Below are 20,988 nucleotides of genomic sequence, written 5' to 3'. Positions count from 1 at the left end.
GGCAATAAGCATTGAGGACATTTCCAAGCAAGTATCCAGTCCAGAACACTGAATAAGTTCAGCTAAGCTTCATTGGGAGTTACCTCTATGATGTCCAGTATTTATATTTCCAACATGCCTACCTCATTAAAACCAGGGGAAGGGATAAATATTTCATAGCAGTTTAACTCAAACTTCAGTGGACTAACTCACAGCTTAACTGGATACAAACAGAAGTCCTCACACATCAACTTGAAATTAAATTTTAAATAAAGCTACTTGTTCAAGAGGTTTTATATTTAGAAATAACTTCCACCTTCCAGGCAGGTACTTCTGACCTTTCAGCAAAAACAGATAGCATGACAGACATAGAACAAGAATCTACAGAGACATGTTCACCATCCTAATAGTCAAGTCCTGCTTTTTTTTTTTTTTGTACAGACTAGCAAACCTTCTTTTCAGGACTGGACTACATGCTGTACAAATTGAGAAGCAATGACAATCTCCTTTCTAAAGAGCTTACGTTCTAAAGGAGCTGTTAGAGAGTTTGGGTTTCCTCCCACCCACCCTACCACAAAGTTCAGTAGAGTTTACAGCGGGACACAACGATTATCTTTTCCTCCCTGCTATGTGAATAAAAAGATCTGGCTGACACACAAGTGTATCATCTCCCACACACTACAGCTGACAAGAGGGTTTTTGAAATGTACTCATTTTCCACGAGCACTGCAGAGCTGTCTGTCACTTGTAGACTTCAGAGTAATTCATCTGTTGTTGGCTGTGTGTCTCTATCACAAGACAGTGATCCAGGATTTATAAGCCAGCAGGATATTCTACAGCTGAATGCTTCAGCAGCACTAGCTTTTCAGAACCTATAGTGCCATTACCAATTAATCGTACAACACGTGGCAGATACTCACTGTATTCTATCATCATGTGAATCACATGGAAAGGGGCCCAACAGACTGCAAAGAGAAACACCACTGTCACCATCATAACAATTGCTCGCTTCTTCTTCCTGAAATTGCATCAAGACATTCCATACTGAATCACTAAGAATTGATTGGTAGGCAGATGTGTCTCTTCAAGTATGATCTGTAAATGTGTTCTGATGGTTGCAGATGCAAATAAAACTCTGGAAGAATGGTCAGAAGTACACAATTCCCTTTGAAACAAAAAGACGTAGCATCATAAGCGTAGCACGTCAATGAAGACCTTTTATTTCTCTCTTTTGAGAAAGCAATGCACTCTGCAGCTGCAGCAAGCAATGATATTAGCATATCTTGCAAGGCATTTTCACTCTATTCAAGCAGATGTAATTCCAACAGTAAGAGATGAGGGGCAACCCCCCCTCATGAAATTCTGTTAACAGCTTAAAAAACAAGAGTCCTTTAGTAGACCTGGAAGCACTGACCATACCTGCAGCACCTGATTACACAAAGAATTGACAAGCTAAGGTGAATAGGTGAAACTTCGCTGGTAGATGAAGTGCTGGAATACAAGCAAAAAACACACTCCCTCTCTACACTATAATATCTCACAGACTCAAGGCATATGTGAATTTATCGTCATCGCTAAATCGATACATAATTCATATAACTACATTTATAGATCCCAAGATGGATCTCCCACTTGAGCCAAAGCAGCAGCACTTCTCACTGGTAGCAGTTTCAGGATCTTCTCCCTGCTGTGTGAAAATAAGCTGAGGAGTAGCTGAAAGATTGCACGTCAGCTAAACTCCTTCGAGACTGCACTCTCTTTCAGTTCTAATTTACAAGGCTCTGCTTCCTTGGGCACTTTGTTAGACAAACAACTAAGGAATCATTTATCATTAAGCTGCTTGTCAGTTTTCTCCTTAGAGTTGATACTTAAGGTGATCCCAAGCAGAACTATTAGAAGTTGCTAGTGCAACAGGCAACAGATCAGTCGGCCAAAAGAAAGTAAAAACCATGAGGCTATATTAAGAGTAGACCATATTTAGTGCTAAACAGCAAAGTTGATAATTACTGGTTTTCACAATTTTTCAGATGGATCATTACCATCTGGATAGTCTCACACAAACACATCTGAAAACACTCAAAACTTTCTGGAAGCTACATCAAGTTAAACTGTACCAAAGTAATTTTTAAATTAATTCTGATTTTTTTCCCATATGCAAATTTAACTTATAATAGGATCATAAAGCACTGTTCAGAGTCTCAAAATTATATAAAGAACTTCCAATAGAAGGTACAGGAATAATGTAGCAGCATTTTCCCCAAATCATCTTCTAACTCACAGCTTACATCTTTTAAGAAAGCATTTCATAATATATAATATGAGGTTTTTTGAAAGGGCTCAATTTTCAAGGTGTGGCTACGCTATACTTTGAAAAAAATAATCCATTTAAGTTGCCTTAAATTTGGTACCTAAGAGCTAAATAACTAGAAAGTCCTAAAAATGTGGTCTATGCTTGTGGACTTCCCAAGGGATGAGGAAAAACAGATATTTCTTGTTTTTTCCCTGCACTGGTTTTCGAGAATTGTAAGGGAAAACAAAAGCTTTCTAGAAGTCAAAAGTTCCAACTGTATTTTATCTTACAAACCTTGATATTTTAGACATTTCACTCCCATGAATGGTTTGAAGAACTGAAGCATCTCCCACTCGTTTCTTAATCCAGAGTTCATAGCCAATTTTAGTGTATAAAAAAAGCATTAACATCAGTGGAAGAAGGAAGAGTATAACAAGAATAAAGGTCGTATATATCTTCTGATAAATCGGACTGGCCCATTCTTCCAAGCAGCAAACATACACTTTTTCATATAGAAAGTCATATTTAACCTGCAACAAGTATAAAGGAGATGAGTCACTACAATGTTTAACCCCAAGGGTAAAAATCAAGCACATTTGAATATTCCCTGCTCTTAATACAACCCCCAAATTCAATAGAGAGCCTTTTCAAAGCTACAAAATTCTTCCAAGCGCTTTCCCACATTGAGTGTTGGGTTAATTTGAGTTGACAAAGAAGTCTGGAGATGCTATGAGTTGCACCCCTCAAGAGATCTTATTATGCATTTTGCAAGATGAGTGTATAGAAACCTCGTATATTAATCACTTAAAAAAAAAATCTGTAAACATTCAGATTAACAAGCAGCAGATTCTGACAAGCTGTTTTTTTTCCTCCAGAGTTGTACAGTAACTCCTTAAAACTACAAGGGGCAGCTACTTGCATTTTGATCTAGGCACAGTTCTTCCAATTTCAGGGAACACTATGTCATGCTGAAGTAGTAATCTAAGCACTACACTGCTGTGTGCCAGTGCAGATATAAATCAAAAGGAAGCCACAGTGGAAGTCATACATATAATTACTGCTCTTTGACACAACTGGGGAGGGTAGACATGGTTAATCCCTGCTGGTAGTCCTTCCTCTAGCGTACGCAAGTCCTAATCTTTAGACTTTCTCATGCTGGCACACAGAATAGAATTCCACTTCTCTTATCCCACTCTCCTTTCTTAGGAGTTTATTTGATTTCATTGTTAATAGTACAAAAAGATCCAGCAAGGATTAAGTTTAAAACGTAAATTCCCATGTCACCTAGCTTACCTCAAGCCGTTGCACATGCCACATAGGTGACCCAACAATAACTGCCAGCAACCAGACTATGCCTGTAAACAAATACATTTTTAATACTTCGTACAGTAAGTTTTTGTATTAACACCTTAACAGCTTCAGCTTTAGAAAGTCAGGCAAAGCAGATAATTCAAATAAAGAACAAAGCCTTCTGGATGAGGCATAGATCAGTCAACATTCACATGAATAACAGCATGCTCTTTTGTTATCAGTTTTCTTTCTCTCAAATTAACTTAGTTTATTGGTATTCAAGTGCAAAGGGGAATTAATTTGCATTTGTGTTATAACGGAAGAAGCATTTGCAGATGTGACATTGCTTTAGCAGTGCTTGTACATTTTGAATGTTCCTTAAAAAAAAAAAAAAAAAAAGGCAGCCAAAGATTTATCAGTGTCTTGGTTAAGTACATCTTTGACTACAGACTGTCAGGTTTTTAGCCAGTAATTGCAATACATACAAGCACTGCCCTTAACCTATTTTATAAACTTACCAGCTTCTCATTAACTCTACCTCTGAATCACTGGTCTTATCAGTGTCTTCTGTTCAGTCATGCCATCTACACTGAATATTATTTCTCTATACAAATAGCTACTGGAGATGCCTAAAATCTTACCAAGCATCGTGAAAGCTCTTTTATTGGTGTATTGCCATTTCATTTTCAGTGGATGCACAATTCCCTGGTGTCTTTCCACAGCAATGCAGGTCATCGTAAGAATCTCAGTCACAATAGCAGTGGATTGAACAAACGATACCATCTTGCAAGCAAAGGCACCTGTAACAGTCAGAAAGTAAGATGTGCAAATGTTGCAGTTCACAACAAAGCTACTAATACCAGACTTCGTTACTAAAATACTCTTGTGCAAAAAGATCTGACTAATGATTTATTTTAACAGCTAAACTGAAAGTCATCTATGTACGTCATTTGTCACACGCAGTTTTCAGTAGTCATTCTTCCATCATAAACTAGTACTACATCTGCAAAACAAGACTGCTAAGGACATGCTTGATCTGTATCAGCCTGAGACTTATCCCTGTTTCACTTTTAACCAAGTCCTTTAACCTTTTCTGCTCTTACAAATACACTCCTTCTGCTCATTTAAATACTGCTCTATTCGTACACTTTGGCATCTAATCCTGCCAAGCGATATATATAGAGACCTCTAAGAGGCATACTGTAAGAGCAAAAATTCAACCTCTTCATTATCCTACCATTCTCCAAGTCTTGCTCTCTCCTGATTAAAACATTAAGTGAACAACTCTTTCCAAATAAAATGCAATTTCTTGCCCACATTTTCACAACTGTATGTGTCCCCATTGTATTTATGCACAACTAGCACAGACTTTCAGATTTCATTTCTACTATAGCTTCCCAAAAAGCACATTTTCACTTCTTAACATATTAGTCGTTCCCCATTCCTCATCCTCAAATCCCAGCACCTCAGAAACTATGGAGTAAATTATTCTTTCAAAAATCTTATGTTAATGCCTTTCCCAACCTACTTCTCATTTACTCGTTCTTCTGACCATATTTCTGACCATGAGATAATTTTGTATGTCCGCATTCTCACAGTTCCCTCACATTCTTCCAGCTCAGTGACAGCTACTTATTTCAGCCACAACTGGGGTTACTTCCCTTACTTGCCCATTAATTATACCTTTCCTAGAAACACTCCGTAAACTCAAAATAGCCAAAGGAATATCTGGTACCATTGTAAGTCAAGCTTTAAGATGCTACAAACACCTTAAGCAATAAAAGCGGAGACAACAGAAAGAAAACAAAGAGGAAACTATCAAAACTTAATCCTGCATTCCATGAAGGGAAGAGGGACCAGAGAAACTTCTGTCTGCTAGGCCAGGCTAAAAGCCACTGTATAGCTTACAAGAAGGAATTGCTTTGCTACTGGTCGCATCAATTCTAGCTGCCCCAAAAAATCACTTTTTCTGTGAAGGAGAAGGAAGGAGAGGGCAAAGGGTAAAGGATGGAAGACAAGTGCTTTCAATAACATATTAAGCATCAGCAACACTGTGAATCTGCACACAGACTGGGTTTAAAACAGAATAAAAACATACCACGCAGCCCTATTTCAAGCTAGTTGAATGAAATCTTAGCATGATCAGTAGGAACTGCATGGAAGATGATGCAGAGGGTGCACATTTGTTTCTCATATGTATTCTTCCAGGGTATCAGAAAGAGTAAGTTAAGACATCTTAACACTTTTTATTGTGTAATTTGCAGCTGATACAATTCCCCCCATTTCTTCCTTAGCTTCAACAAACACGAAGTATTATAAAATCCTTATGAAACATGGCCAATATTTTCTTACCTCAGCATCTCATCGGTTTCTCACTACACCCTATAAAGTGCTACACATGCAAGCACCAGACCCACTCAGTGAAATTTATATTCCTTCAACTATCGAGATAACAAAAAGCAAGCTGAAATCACACCTTCTCTGCACACAGCAAAAGGTGAATACAACCAAAGAAGAGGAACACAATCTCTGGCCATTTCTGAAAATCATCTTACTGCCGTGAGTAAAGCAGAGCTAAAATGATCTTCAGCCAAATCCAAATCCTACTCCTTTGAATCAAAAGGAGAGTTTCCACTATTGGATTCAAATTTTTTCTTCATTACGTTAGAAGTGACTCCCGACACAAATAACATGAAGAGAAAAGCAAAATTTGTGCACGAAAGAAATGTTTAAGATGCTGTTTCACTAAAGAAATTAGTTCAAGTGCTGGAGCTGTGGCAAGAAAAACTTTCACCATATGCTTTTTCTTACAGTTTGAGAAAAGTCAGAGTTAAATAAAGTCCACTTGAACTATACTCCATTACAGAAGTTTTCCTGTAATGCTCTGTTTCTTCACTGAAGTCTCAGCATTCCATAGTGTTCTTTGGAAGCAAAGAAATACCACACTATTACTCTCCTTCAGCAACAAAATGAGACAGCAACTTTCACTGAACTTACAGGAGTGCGGTGGGATTTCCAGCTTGTGCATAACTATTCAAAGAGTAAACAGAGCACCTGAGTTCACCTTCAGGATTTTCACAACCAGAAAAAAATACACAATACCTACAAACATGCATATTAGGGAAAGAGGTACTGAGGTTTAGCCCCCGATCCAATAACACATATACATTTCACTTAGTATTTAACCCATTTGTGTAAAACGAGCTTCACCTGCAGCAAGAAGAAACAGATGCAACCCCTTTCTGAAGTGCTCGTTAGTTAGAAGACCCTTCTGGAAAAACTGAGAAAGCAAGCTGATTTTTACTATAAGCAACACACATTTAAGTTTTGGGGGGAGAAAACCAAACAAATTATGCTACTACATCATAGTTTAAACAGAGAAATTAAAATAAGACTGAGACAGGCAAGAAACAGCTGTGTGAAACAGTAAAAACACAGCCAGCAATGTTTCCAGTGTTTGTGCCCAGACTTAAAGTACCAGAAGATTTAAGTTATATACTAGATTATGCCTTTTTTTCTAATCAAACTGATAAATATGTAGCTGGTTAGAACATGATTTGGAGATAATACAGTTTTACAGCTAGCACTACTCAAGTCTTCTTTCTAGTCACTAATGTGACTGCTCGATATTTTACTTAATTGTACCAGGTACTACATCCCTGTCATGATACACTTACCTGCAATAAATCAACATTGGATTAAGAATACAATGAAGTTCTGTATCTCCCGAACCATCTGAAAATAAGAATGGATTTGCTTTTATCTTCATGATAAAGGCACTTGAAAGGCTTTGCTATTTATTTCTTTTTAAACAACATATTCTTCAAAACATAGCTTCAGATCCTATCTAAAGATGAAGATTAGTGCAAGAACAGCATAGAAAAGTAAAGAACAAAAACTCACTTCAGTGAGCTCCAACCAAGATTATTTGTCTCAATCTTTATAGTGTTTTTGGAGTCATTAAGCTAATTTGCATTTGCATAAAGGAACTATTTGCCAAAGAAAGAAGTCACTTCATTTTAATGGAGGAAGGAAGGGAATGTGAAGTGTTTCCTGGCTCTAAATACACTGAAATAATGCTCAAAAAACAGAGTAAAGGACATTTTTTGTAGAAAGAATCTTTACAGTTTCTCTTGAGACAGACCAATCATCCACATAAACCTACAGCTGCCATCAAGAAAACAACCCCCCAAATTGTAATAAATTGATCAGAAGAGGCAAGTAGCCTGGGATGCAAATAAGAGATATTTGTCTTTCAGAGGTAAGAAAGAGATTTAAGAAACAGGGAAGTATGTATTTGCCTTCAAACCTATAAAGAAAAATGAACTAAGAAAGAATGAGATCTACTTGCTTCCAATAAATCTGACAGATCATCAATTAGAACAGTACATTGACTGCCTACAGGTAACTGCTGAAAACAATGCTGTCCTCCTGCACTTCAGTTACTCTGCAACTTCCATCCAACAGTTGTTAGCAAATTACAAACATCGAATAAATTACGCTAGAAAATAATGATTGATTAAGTTTCCCTGAGGGGAAAAAACTTAATAGATGCATACATTTAAAACATCTTCACATTTTAACTATTAACTGGCAAAATGCAACCCCCTTCTAGAAAAAGAGTGAAATTTGAAACAACATTAGAATTTATATAAACCAAAGCTTCTTAGCTATATTAATTACTAATGCCATATTCAGTATCAAGTGGAAGTATTTAAGCAAAGCTCAATCATTTACTTTTTCCCAAGCTGACTACCTTGTTCTAATGTTACTAGTTCTTTATCTTAAAACTATACAGCATTTAAATCATTGAAAACAAAACAAAACCATCATTTGCCTCTTCTTTCAGTGAAGAGAAGCACAATAAAAGCAGGCAAAAATATACATACAGCACATATAGTTCCAGCAGGATTTGGCAGCCACAGCCTACCTGACACATCTTAATGCTCACAGTCCTAGTCATCCAACTCTCAGAACATAAGTCAATCTACACAGACTGCTCTGCTTCCCTATCTATTACCGTTAAATGACTCAGATTTCTTCTCACAGGCTCCACTATACACTTCTTGAAGTATTTTAAATAATAATGTACCAAATATCTTGAACACATAAAAAAATGTTTAACTTTCCACAAGGTAAAGCTTACAGCAAACACTTCCAGTAGATTGTTGGTGAATACAGCACTACAGCATTTAATACTGACCATTTCCAATTATGAAAGAAAATCACTTGCAGGTGAATACTGAGAATGAAAATAACTAATTGCTTCTCTTTTTCAAGAAGCCAAGAGGTTCCCAAAAGTATTCCTTATTCACAGCTAAAAACTGCACAAATTATTCAAGCAATGATTATTTTCCCCAATGACAACACATTCAGAAGGCTCCAAATATAAATGGTATTCCCTTAAACAATTCTTCATTCCTTCGTGATCAGATCTTGTGCCTGTAGCTATGATTTAGCCATTTCACCACTCACTTAAAAGATTGGTTTTTCTTTTATTAGGGTAACAAAGGCAAAGTCCTTGAAACCACTCTCTGATAAAAGTTAAATTGCTCTGTCCTCTGTCAAAATGTTTTTGTCCAAGCCCTTGCACTCAATTTTCTTATCTCAGCTTGTAAACCAGTTCTCTCTGGCTCAATTGATGCAAGCAAGGTAAGTTTTCTTATATTTTTTAACTTCAGGGTAGCAATCAAGTCAGTCATCATCACAGCAATGATATCCTTAGGGGTCTATGCATTGTTATAAAGCGATTCCTGTGTACACAGGCAATTTGCATCCTTCACAGTCTGGCATCTACAAAGAACGAGTCACTCACACCTTATTGAGAGAGGATAAAGAAAAGGTATGAGGGTAGCACTGTGGTAATTAACGTCTGCTTTATAGTTAAATACAGCAGCTGAGATTAAATGTTATGGTGTGAACCCATGCAATTGGACCATGGACTTCACACAGCCTATACTTTACTTACGGATGTAAGATGGAGTCCACATCATTCCTCTATCCTGCAATTTGGAAGTGTGAACCACATACCTTGGGCTAGCTGGCCAAGGCATTCTACGTTGTCCACCCTCCTTCCTCTTCCCCGCCAAGGCTTGCATGCAGCTTCTCTGCCCGTGGGTTCAGAAAGCCACTGAAATGGGCACTACTGCCTTCAGGCAAAATTGGATCAGCAGCTTATTTCAAAATGCAGCAATAGGTGAGTAAACCCAAATATAAACAGGCAAAGGCAAAGATACAGGGTAGCTGTGCAGCAAAGAACTGCTACTAGAACACAAAACCACTGCAGTGAACTACTGTCTGCAATTGTGGTACCAACGAAAAGTAGTACAAGTACTAGGTTTTTTAGCAGGGATGTAGGTTAAAGATCCAGTCTCCAGAGAGAGAGACTCTAGCAGAGAGCAAAATAGGACATGAAAAATACATTCTTGATTCACTCCCTGCAAGGCAGAGAACACCAGGTATTTCTACCAGGAAAAACAACACAATAACCACCTCACATGAAACACTAACCAATCTATCCACATCCTAAAACTTGCTTTATTTCTTTGCCTGAACAATGCAACAGCAAACATTTCACATCAGTCACTGTGTTAAATATTTAGGTTAATTAATGATATGTACAACTTGCAGTAAGAAATTCCCTATGCCAAATATGTGAGTAGAAAAAAGATTACTTTTACCAGCATCGTTTTGCTGCTTTTAAGCAAAACACCTTGCCAATATATAATATATATGAAAAATGCATGCCTATTACTTGCTTTACCGAGGCATTCACTGTATAATCCTTTCTCAAACCATCTTCATACAGAACTTTTCTCCCACCTGTGCTCATAAACAAATACCCCAAAATACATAGAGTATGGAGAAAGAAAGATAAGGCAAGATTTCACCAATACAGGTAGAACTACAAAATCACTGTGCTTTTAACAGAGGCTGATCAATCCCAAGATATAACCTCTCACACTGCAGGGAGCAAACAAAGTGTGCTTGTTTCCCTGACCCAATTTACAGCAAGTCTGGACAACTTAAATTGGAAAGTTAGAAAAAAAAGCTTAGAAACAGAAGTTTCAAAGAAGAGGATCTCTTGTGTCCAGCTTTACTGTCTAGTATTAATCATACTGGTGCATCAGCAGTTAAAAGTATCTAGAAATTATTCAGTACCAAAGAACGTTCCAGAAGTGAGTAAGAGTGAAGAAGTTTCTGTCTCGCTTAAGAACTTGGAGGTATTTATGAATATCAGACACAAAGACCCTGGTGATCTCCATTTCTAAAATGTAGTTTTATCCATCATCAAGGAACGTTTATGCATTCTCATACAAGAAAGTTTTAGGGGAACACACTGCCTGGCATGAGACGTTTGGTGAAGAACAGAAAGCACCCTAAATACTCCACTGGGTAGAAGATGCCACTTGGTTTTCAACCAAGCCTTTACAGAAGGGGAAACAGCCACGTCAAGGAGCACCAGCTATGACAACAATGTACAGAAGAAGACCCTCCTCTCCTGAGTGGCAGCTGGAGGCCAGACAAGACAAGCGAGTGCATCCCAAATACTGCCCTGTGTTCAGCAGTGCCTCAGATGACTCACCGCTCTCTTAAGTAATAGGAAAAGCCACCCTCTGGCACCTGTCTTGAGAATATAAATTCTAAGTGATAAGATGCAAAATTCATGAGAAGGATGTAGCACAGTGCGAGGTCTATCGTAACCTCATGTTTTGCCCTTATCTTTTCCCAGGGCTATAATATTATACAACATTAAAAGAAAATCTCCAGTTGCTCCAGGCAGTTCTGTAACAATAAGGCTGTTACTCAGCTCATCAAGCAGTGTCAGAAAATAAAGTGACTCTTGCAATATTTGTCCCAGAGACAAAAGCCCCAATCTAACAATGCTGCCATCAGTATGACACTACAACTGCCTCCTGTCTATAGGATCATGAGACCAAATCCTCAAACGCCTCAGTTTGCACCCAGACTGCCTGTGCAGTATGCATTAACCTACCCCTCACTCAAATTCCCATTTAATCTTCTCCTTATCGATAAATATGATCCCAGTGATATTTTATGCCAAAGCCACAATTTTCACTTTCACATCTTCCACATTACAGAAAGATTACCTTGCAGGATTTTTATTAAATGTTCCCCCCAAAATTACAGCCATTTTAGTTGCAAATTATAAATTTGGAAATTAAATCATATGCTGTCACAGTATCACACTCTCACACAGCTGTAGAGATTCTTAAGAGATCAGAGTTAAAAGCGAGACTGATTTACCCATTTTTGGACAATACGGTGCTGCTCCCAGTTGCTGCCCACGCATAACTAGTAGGTCTGCATTAATACTGCACGATCACCGGGCAAAGTGAGGCACACATTCAAATTCTTGAAACTGTAGTTGCTAAACAGTAGCTAAAGTTAAGAAGTATTAATGAATATACTGTGGAAAAAGTCATTCCAGTGCTTTAGTCTTTCCCACCTCTGCCAGAAATCCTGAAAAATGTGACGCAGCGAATCTGAGAAACCTTCAGTTTCTAAAGAACTCTGACAAACACTATCTAACAGAGAAGCCATCCGCAGTTTGAATTACTTTACATCACCAGCTATTTGGAGTCCTGTGGTAAACTACGTACACTGGAAGTGTTTCACTCTTCACTTCAGAAGGATCAAAATGGTAGTTAGTCCTTCCTGATAGCACCCCGTAATGTCTTAAAAGGTAACAACCACTCTGAAACTGCGGCTGCTTGTTCTGCCTGTAGTGTCTAGAGTGCTTGCAGTTTTCCCCTCACCTCTCCCATTGTGCTGTGGGTTTCTGAAGGGAGAAAGAAGAGAAACACAAATGCACATACACGCATGGAAATAAAGAACCAGTTCCAAATCAAAGACAAGTACAAAACATACAAGTCTCGGTTCACACCACCAAGTACAGATGCCTATTTTAGTGATACAGGTGCACCAAGACACAAAGTGAGCAAATGCTCAGAAACCCAAAGATATTTCTAGCTTCAAATGCCTCAGGACACACCACTTTTTTCTGGCAGGGATATATTACATAGTTGAATCACCTTTTTCTTAACAGAGTGGGAGCTTGCACTACTCAGAGATGTTGCATTAAAGTGGATGAGAATAAGCTTTTTCAGACTACAAAATGAAAGGCAGAAGGGAAATTAAATCAGTAAAACTAGCAAGGAAAAGACTGCTCCCTGACTGGCAGGCTCTGATTTGCATTCCAGCTGTAATCTCTATTCATGCTTCACAGGGTAAGCCTCAGGAATCAGATACCCTTGGGATACCATCAGTTCACATCTCATTTGTTTTCCTGAATTTTACTTCACACTCCTCGCCCCTAACAGTGAAGGCTAGCACCCATCAATTATTTTATTTATTATGTCCTCCCAGTCCTGTGTTAGTTAAAGCTAATTATCTTACCAGGACATAAAGGCTGCTATCAAAGCCAATGCAAACTATGGATCCACTTGTACTGAAGGGCAAAGAGGGTACACAAAAAGTACACTAAGACCTCCAGAACAGTATACTTTAAAATACCCAACTACGCAATAAATGAAGGTATTTGTTGCAACCTTTTACACTCACTTCTTCTAGATTTTTTGTCAAGCATCCTCAGTAACAGAAGGTAAATGGAAACTGATACAGCCATTCCCCCATATTGTTCCACATGCCTGGGCTGTATCTGCTGTAATTCTAGTCTATAGAACATACTGGAAATAAATCTCCATGTCCTAAAGGCAACCTTCACTGTCTCCCAAAAGCAGAAGCACAGAAATGCTTGGAAACTGAAACATAAATGTGTCACTTTATGGACACCTTTTCTGCTCATGCTGAAATATTTTGAAAAATGCTTGAGTTTGTCGTTGTACAAGATGTTATCTGCTACTTTCTGCAAAACCATTCCACTTAGAATTGTCAAACACTGTTTTAAGAGCAATAAAAGGAACCATTTGCAGCGTTACTTCACCGTTGTATTTTGTAACTTACTACTTTGGAACTGGGATCCATAAAAATTAAAAGAATAATTCTTTCTAGGCACCAGAGAGGCCCAGAAGTTCTTCACATCAGCAGGAATAAACAATTTCCAAGATGTCATAGAATCACAAAATGGTTTGGGTTGGAAGGGCCCCTTAAAGGTCATCCAGTCCAACCCTTCTCCTCGCAATAAGCAGGGACATCTTCAACTGGATCAGGTTGCTCAGAGCCCCATACAACCTGACGTGCAATGTTTCCAGGAATGTGGCATCCATCACCTCTCTGGGCAAACTGTGCCAGTGTTTCACCACCCTCAGTGTAAAAAAATTTCTTCCTGATATCTAGTCTGAATCTCCCCTCTTTTAGCATAAAATCATTACCCCTTGTCCTACCACAACCGGCCCTGCTAAAACATTTGTCCCCCATTATTCTTGTAGTCCCTCTTTAAGCACTGAATATAAGCACTGGTATAAACGTACCGCGAAAATAATGCAATACAATTTTGCATGTTCTCTCACTCCCTTATTCCTCCAAGGACTCATTCTTTTTCCTCACAAAAGATTAAAGACGTCTGACTGCTGTCAGAGGAAATTAAGTTGAATAAAATCGAATGATATTTCACTTCCCAGAGAAATTTCATTACTTGAGGAAAGTACCGCAAAACTACCTCATCAGCACCACACAACACAGTTTCTCACACAGGCACTGCAACTTTTAACGAATCCAAGCATGGGAGTGCACTGGGTTTAACTCAACCCGAGGGAGTTGAGTTAAAAGTTGAGCCTTTTTTTTGACTTTTGGGGTTCCTGAAGCACACACCCAGACACAGCATCCCAGAACTGGGATAGAGGACCACGAACGCCTGAACGTGGGCAGGGGCTCCAGGGAAAGCGTTGTTTCAAGTTCTCACTGATGAGCAGCACGAAGGGCTCCGCAGGGATGTGTGGAAACAACGCTGCCCCCTCACAGCGGAGGGTTGACCCCAAGGGATGAGGGTGCTCAGGGTTCACCCTGCGCTTCTTGGCGTCACTTCAAAATGAGTGGGGAAAAAGAAGGGGTCTTCCGCAGAAGACTCGGGGGGGGGAAAAGGGGGTCCTCCACAAAAGGTGGGGGCTGAGGGGGGAAGAGGGGTTCCCCCACAGACCAGAAGGCGGTTCCCCAAAGACAGCGTGGAAGGAGACAGGATAGAGGAAGAGGAGGTCCCCTATGGACAGGGGAATAGAGGAAGAGGGGGTGCCTCAGGGACAACAGGGGGTGCAGAGGGAAGAAGGGGGGATCCCCACGGACAAAGGGGCAAGAGGGGAGACAGGGGTCCCTCACTGAGGGTGGGAGGGAAGGGGACAGGGAGTCCCCCACGAGGCGAGAGAAGGAGTCCCCTCATGGAAGGCAGGGAGTGGAGAAGAGGAGGTCCACCCCAGGCAAAGGGATAGGGGAAAAGGAGGGTCCCCCATGATGTCTCAGGGGGAGAGAGGGTCCCTCACAGACGGCAGGAGGGGACGGGGGGTCCCCCACAGGCAGAGGAATGGAATAGAGAGGGAGTCCCCACCGATGGCAGGGCAGAAGGGAGAGGGAGTTCGCCACAGACAGATGAATGGGGAGAGAGGGTTCACAGACGGATGGGGGAAGAGGGGGTCCCTCACAGACAGCGCGGGGACAGGGGGTCATCACGGACAGAGGTATGGGGGAAGAGGGGCTCCTTCATGGACAAAGAAATGGGGGAGAAGGGGGTCCCACAGACAGCACAGGGTAGGAAGGGCGTGGGGGTCACTCACGGAGAGAGGAATAGAGGAAAAGGGGATCTCTCATGGATAGCGTGGGGCAAGAGGGAACAGGAGTTCCCCCACGGGCACAGAGGAATAGGGAGAGAGGACATAGGGAAGGATAAGGAGAAATGGGGACCCTCATGGAAGGCAGGGCAGGAGAAGGGGGTCCTCCCCACCGACAGGGGAATGGCGGGAGAGGGAGGTCCCCACGGACAGAGACAAGAGGAGAGGGGCTCCCTCATGGGTAGAGGAATAGAGGGACAGGGGATTCCCCACAGACAGAGGAACAGGGGAAGAGGGAGTCCTTCATGGACGGCAGGAGAGAACAGGGGGAACCCCACGGACAGAGGAATGGGGGGGGGGGGCTCCCCCACGGGCAGAGGGATGGGGGAAGAAGGGGGTCCCCACGGACGGAGAGATAAGAGAAGAGGGGATCCCTGATGGGCAGAGGGAGGTGGTTGAGTCGTCTTCCCTGAGGGTGTTTAAGGGACGGGTGGATGAGGTGCTGAGGGGCATGGTTTGGGGAGCGTTAGGAATGGTTGGACTCGATGACCCAGTGGGTCCTTTCCAACCTGGTAATTCTATGATTCTATGGAATGGAAGGAGAGGGGGTCCCTCATGGACAGAGAGATAGGGGGAAAGGGTAGACGGCACGGAGCAGGAGGGGACGGGGGGTCCCCCTCAGGGACACAGAGAGATGGGGAGAGGGATGAGGGAAGAGAGAGGGTCCTCCACGGGCAGAGGGACGGGGAGAAACGGGGAGCTTCCAGACGGCAGGGCAGGAGGGAGAGGGGGGGCCCGCACGGACAGAGGGATGGGGAGGGAAGAGGGGAATCCCTGCGGATGGAGAGATAGAGGGAGCGGGAGACCCTCACGGGCAGAGGGATGGGGAGAAATGGGGAGCCTCATGGACGGCAGAGCAGGAGGGACAGGGGGACCCTCGCGGGCACAGGGATGGGAGGATAAGAGGGGGTTCCCACGGGCAGAGGGATGGGATCACGGTCCCCCCGCACCCACCGCCCAGCCAGTTGGAGGAGATGTTCTGCAGCATGGTGAAGGGGACGCAGAAGAAGGCGATGAGGAGGTCGCTGAGCGCCAGGGAGCAGATGAAGATGTTGGTGACGGTCCTCATGGCTTTGCTGCGGGTCACCACGTAGAGCACCAGGCAGTTGCCGAAGAGCGCCAGGGCGAAGATGAGCACGCAGATGAGGACGAAAGCCACCTTGGTGCGCCCGGGCAGCTCCGGGATGTAGACGAGCGGCTGTAGCCCGTAGAGGGCGATGAACTGCTCCCTCGTCACGTTGTTGTCCCGCAGGAGCCGCGCGAACTGCTCCGGGGTGATGTTGAGGGATGGCATGGCGCGGGGATAAAGCAGCCCGGACCCGCGGGGCGGCGGCGGCGCCGCCAGCTCCGAGCAGGAGGAGCCCGAGGCGGGGACGGGGCGGGCCCCGGGGGAGGGGGGGCTGCACCCCGAGACCCCGGCGGGTCCCGGCATCCCTTCCCCAGGCATTCACCACCGGTGTAAACGCTCTGCTGTGGTGATAAAGGGAAGCTCCATAAGAAAAGTAATTGTCCGAGGTTTTAGTGACTGAGCTCACTGGGATGCCGGGAGGCTCCTGGAGATCCCTTTCCCAGGCATTCACCAGTGCTATCACCACTCTTGTGATGAGGAGATGATGAGCCAAAAGGAAGGCAATTTTTCAAATTTTCAGCCACTGAGCTCACCGAGATGCCAGGAGGCTCCCGAGGATCCCTTTCCCAGGCATTCACAAGCAATATAACCACTCTTGTGACGATGAGTCAAGGTTCCATAGAAAAGTAAAAGTTGAAGCTTTTGGTGTGACTGATCTCACAGAGCTCCTCCAGGAGGCTCCTGAGGATCTCTTTCGAAGGGATTCACCAGCAGTATAACAGCTGTTGTGGGATGATAAGCAGAAGCTCCAACAAAAAAGCCATTTTTCAGACTTTCAGCCACTGAGCTCGCTGAGATGCTAGGAGGGTCCCGAGGATCCCTTTCCCAGGAATTCACCAGCAGTATAACCACTCACTCTGGTGTGATGACAAAGCAAAGCTCCAAAAGAAAAGTAATTTTCAAAAGTTCTGGCTGTTGAGCTCGCTGAGATCCCAGCACAGAAGACCCCTTTCCCAGACAGATGTTCCCCAGTGGTAAAACCAGTCTTGTGTGACGATCAGCTGAAGATCTGAAAGAGAAGTAATTTTCCAAACTTTCAGCCATTGAGCTCACTGAGATCTCAGGAGGCTCACGAAGGTCCCTTCCCCAGGCAGACACTGAGCAGTGCTATAACCGCTCTTGTGTGATGATGAGCCAAAGCTCCAACAGCAAAGCATTCTTCCAAATTTTCAGCCATTTTGCTCACTGAGATCCCAGGAGGCTCCTGAAGATCACTTTCCCACGCAGATATTCACCAGCAGTACAGCCAGAGGAGGTTTCACAGAACTTCATCCCATTCGACCAAGCTTGCTAGGCTACTTAGGTAAGGTTATATCAGATCCCAAGATGCTCTTAGCTAATTGGTGATAATAGGAGTTGAGAAAATGCCACTCCAGTTTAAATGTGGATAATAATGGGAGCTAAGTTCTAACAGGGAGGTCAAGTAGAAAATATGCATTGATTTGTCTTCCAGCCTGTTTTAAATTGCCCTTTCTGTATCCCAGGTATATCCTCTATGCACTTTGTCATAATACATTTAATAACAACTTGTTTCTAATCAGCCATATAATAGATTATTAAAGGGGATCCAGAGAAGGCAATAACAATGTTGGAAAGCATTCTTGCCACACTTCTCCCTCCTCACAGTAATTGATGCTTCATGAGGAATCAGCATCACCCGGGAGAATGCTGTAAAATTAGATTTTGAGCAGCAAGGGTGCTCCTTGCCCTGCATCTTTACCTGTACCAGGGAAGTATAAAGCAGAATAAAGAAAAGTCTACTGAAAACTGTCTATTTATTAGCTACTCCATTGCTGGCTTGCAAAGGAAAATTGGAGAGGGAAGATGTTCACCAACAAGTCATTCTTGGCAAAACGAATATTCTCAACAACAGCAAATTTTGTGATTTTGTGTCATCTTTGAAAGAAAATAGTTCTATGTGGAAGTCAATGGAGAGCAGTTCCTGTGCCTGCACTCTTACGTATGTATCCCAGTCTGCACAAGTCAGTCCTCAAACGCTAACGATTCTCTTTAAGATAAACCTCCCTGGCCAAGAATTAAGATTCACTTTATCATCCCATCACGAAAAAGCCCCATCACCCTTCCTTGGTGCAATATGGCCCTGTGTTTTCCTCTTGAGACCAATGCAATTCGTCTCCATCTCCGACAGGCTTTCTTAAGCTTGTTCTGGAGGGCAAAGTGCTCACCAGACCAGTTTAGTTCCCAACATTCAGACAGCCCCTTTCACCTTCTCTTCAGTTGGCTAGAAAAACCTGCTCTTTTAATCTTCTAATGCCCCTGCTGAGCTTATGCTCCATAGCACTGACAGACTCCTTTTGGGTTCAATTTTCCCAGCAGCACCTTCCCTTGCACTGTACACTGATTGCACCAAATGTAGCACAAAGCCACCTTCATAGACACTACTCAAGTGCCCTTTGCTATACATCTTTTTCTTTTCCTTTTCCCTCTTTATCCATCTCATTGCATTAATAACAGAAACCTTATCTAGAAGCTCTTCTATAAACAAACAAACTAGATATATTTCAGCAGATTTCATTCCTATTATAAATACAACAAGGCCGGACATGGACAAGGTCAGTCTTTGTCATCATGGACTGCAGCGCTGTGTTATTCATTGCAAAAGCAATTTGAGCGTGTCAAGAACTTACCAAACAAACGGGAATAAGCTTTCACCTAAGTACTGCAAATTATCAGGGTTTATGGTTCACGTGGACATTTGTTTTGCATCTGTCCTTATTTTATTACTATGATTGCTCATTACAAGAAATCAAACAGCATTAAAATGAAACGTTTAATCTACATAATATAAATCTTGAAGCTGTAGGCTTTGGAAGTGTGCCATTACATCTGCTGCAGATTTAGCTGGTTTTTTCATGCAAAGAAGGACGGAATGCAGGTAGTTTTACAGACAGCATTTGCCTGCAGTATTTACCCACATGGAGAAGATAAATGTAGGATTTACAGAAAGTTTCATTCTCTATGAGCATTATCGATCCTCTTGGTTGAACAGCATGGACACCATACAAGTGGTACAGCAAATCACTTGTAATCGCATTATCCAGCTCCTTGACCTGAATAAAATTATATTTGCAGTAAAAACAGTTGAATTACAAATAGTGGCATCATCTAAAACCTGCTGGAATTACTGAAATAACTTCTCTGCTTCCCAGGGCTACAAATGATTGGTAGGTAGAGAAAAGCATTGCTTACTTTTCAGGGCAGGCAACTAGTGTTCTGCCTTGTCCTGCACCCCGTGGCCACTGCCAGCTCCTGCTGCTTCCTGCAGTCTACAAATCAAAGTGATGTGGGGCTGCTCTTAACTCTCCCCAATGTCATTCCGCTCTTCAGCAAAATGACCCATTTTGTAAACCTGTTTTCTCTAGAACTGGAGAGAGAGAGTGTGCATGTGTAAGAAGGCACTCCTTCCTTGGTTCCTAACAGGAGAGGCATAAAACACAGCCTTTTGAAACAAGCAGGTTTCTCTTCCATTAATTGGCTTTCATACTTCGTAGATTTGAGCAACCTCGCTGCTGCCTCGCTTACCAAAGTATACATATCTTGCATTCCCCGGCATGATTTTTTTTCAGTTTCTAATGATGATGTTCCATATCTTTTACCATTTACCTCCAAATCCACTTCTGTTTCCATTGAAGACTTTGGAGTTTTGATATTTACATCCATGGGACATATATCATGCCATTACATCATCTCCGTAATGCTCCACAAATTAATCTCTCTTCTAAATCTAAGAAGCTGTAGCGTGCTGTAAAACAAGACCATTATTAGCTTGTACATACCTTTAAAAATAATCACAAATTGCAAGGCACTTTCCTGTTCCTCTGACTCTTATTTGTGAAATGGATGTGCTTACAAATATAAACCAGGGTTTGAAAAAAATTGAAACACCCGAAAAAATAATTGACTGTACAGAAGCAGTGTATTTTTTGTTATTCTTAATTGAGAAAAAGAAGCCTCCTACTAATTAAATGGCTAGAAATATTTTACTTCTCTATCTAGAATCCCAGTGAAACAAGCTTATAACTTCAATACAAATCAAGTCTTAGGTTTGCCAGTAATTTTACTTCGACTTCAAAGAAATTATAGATTCTTTTGTCACAAACCTACAGACTGTTAAGCGTGAAAAGTGGTGAAATATGAGTTGTACCAGACTGCAGTCTGTGCTAACCACTCATTTCTTCATGCCACCATATGCTAATATTTTTTGCCTAGAGGATTAATTAGTATGACACTTCTCATTCAAAAAGGACAGTGAATTTTCTGCAGAATGAAAAATACTGCCAGTCAGTTTGTGCACAGGTGGTAACCTTTTCTCTTAGAAAGCTAAAAGAAGCTGTTATTGCACTCTGTTTCCATTTTAATCCCATTCAAGAATCATAGAATCAACAAGCTGGAAAAGACCTTTGAGATCATTAAGCCAAACTGTACCTGTCCACTACTGAATCATATCCCTAAGCACTTCATCTACTCATCTTTTAAAC

The 20,988-nt window shown here is 41.8% G+C and overlaps 1 protein-coding gene across 8 annotated transcripts in view; it reads right to left on the bottom strand.

Annotated features, from left to right (window-relative positions):
* The window catches only part of QRFPR (pyroglutamylated RFamide peptide receptor), a 70,553-nt gene extending 53,751 nt beyond the window's left edge, over nucleotides 1-16,802 (bottom strand). For 7 of the 8 annotated variants that reach the window (XM_054065233.1, XM_054065231.1, XM_054065229.1 and 4 more), the window contains exons 1-5: nucleotides 16,315-16,773; nucleotides 4,201-4,359; nucleotides 3,563-3,624; nucleotides 2,564-2,799; nucleotides 900-997 (exon numbers count right to left, since the gene is read on the bottom strand). In XM_054065233.1, coding sequence (XP_053921208.1) covers nucleotides 900-997; nucleotides 2,564-2,799; nucleotides 3,563-3,624; nucleotides 4,201-4,359; nucleotides 16,315-16,654 — 895 coding nt within the window. In that variant the 5' untranslated portion in view covers nucleotides 16,655-16,773. Of the gene's footprint in view, nucleotides 1-899; nucleotides 998-2,563; nucleotides 2,800-3,562; nucleotides 3,625-4,200; nucleotides 4,360-16,314 lie in introns of all 8 variants that reach the window. The other variant, XM_009568251.2, reaches the window with a different exon arrangement.
* Between the last annotated feature and the right edge of the window lie 4,186 nt (nucleotides 16,803-20,988).

Source organism: Cuculus canorus, chromosome 4 (genome assembly GCF_017976375.1).
Source record: "Cuculus canorus isolate bCucCan1 chromosome 4, bCucCan1.pri, whole genome shotgun sequence".
In the NCBI taxonomy this organism is placed as follows: Eukaryota; Metazoa; Chordata; class Aves; order Cuculiformes; family Cuculidae; genus Cuculus; species Cuculus canorus.
The sequence above is the reverse complement of the archived record's forward strand: the minus strand, read 5'-3'. Positions and strand labels throughout refer to the sequence as shown.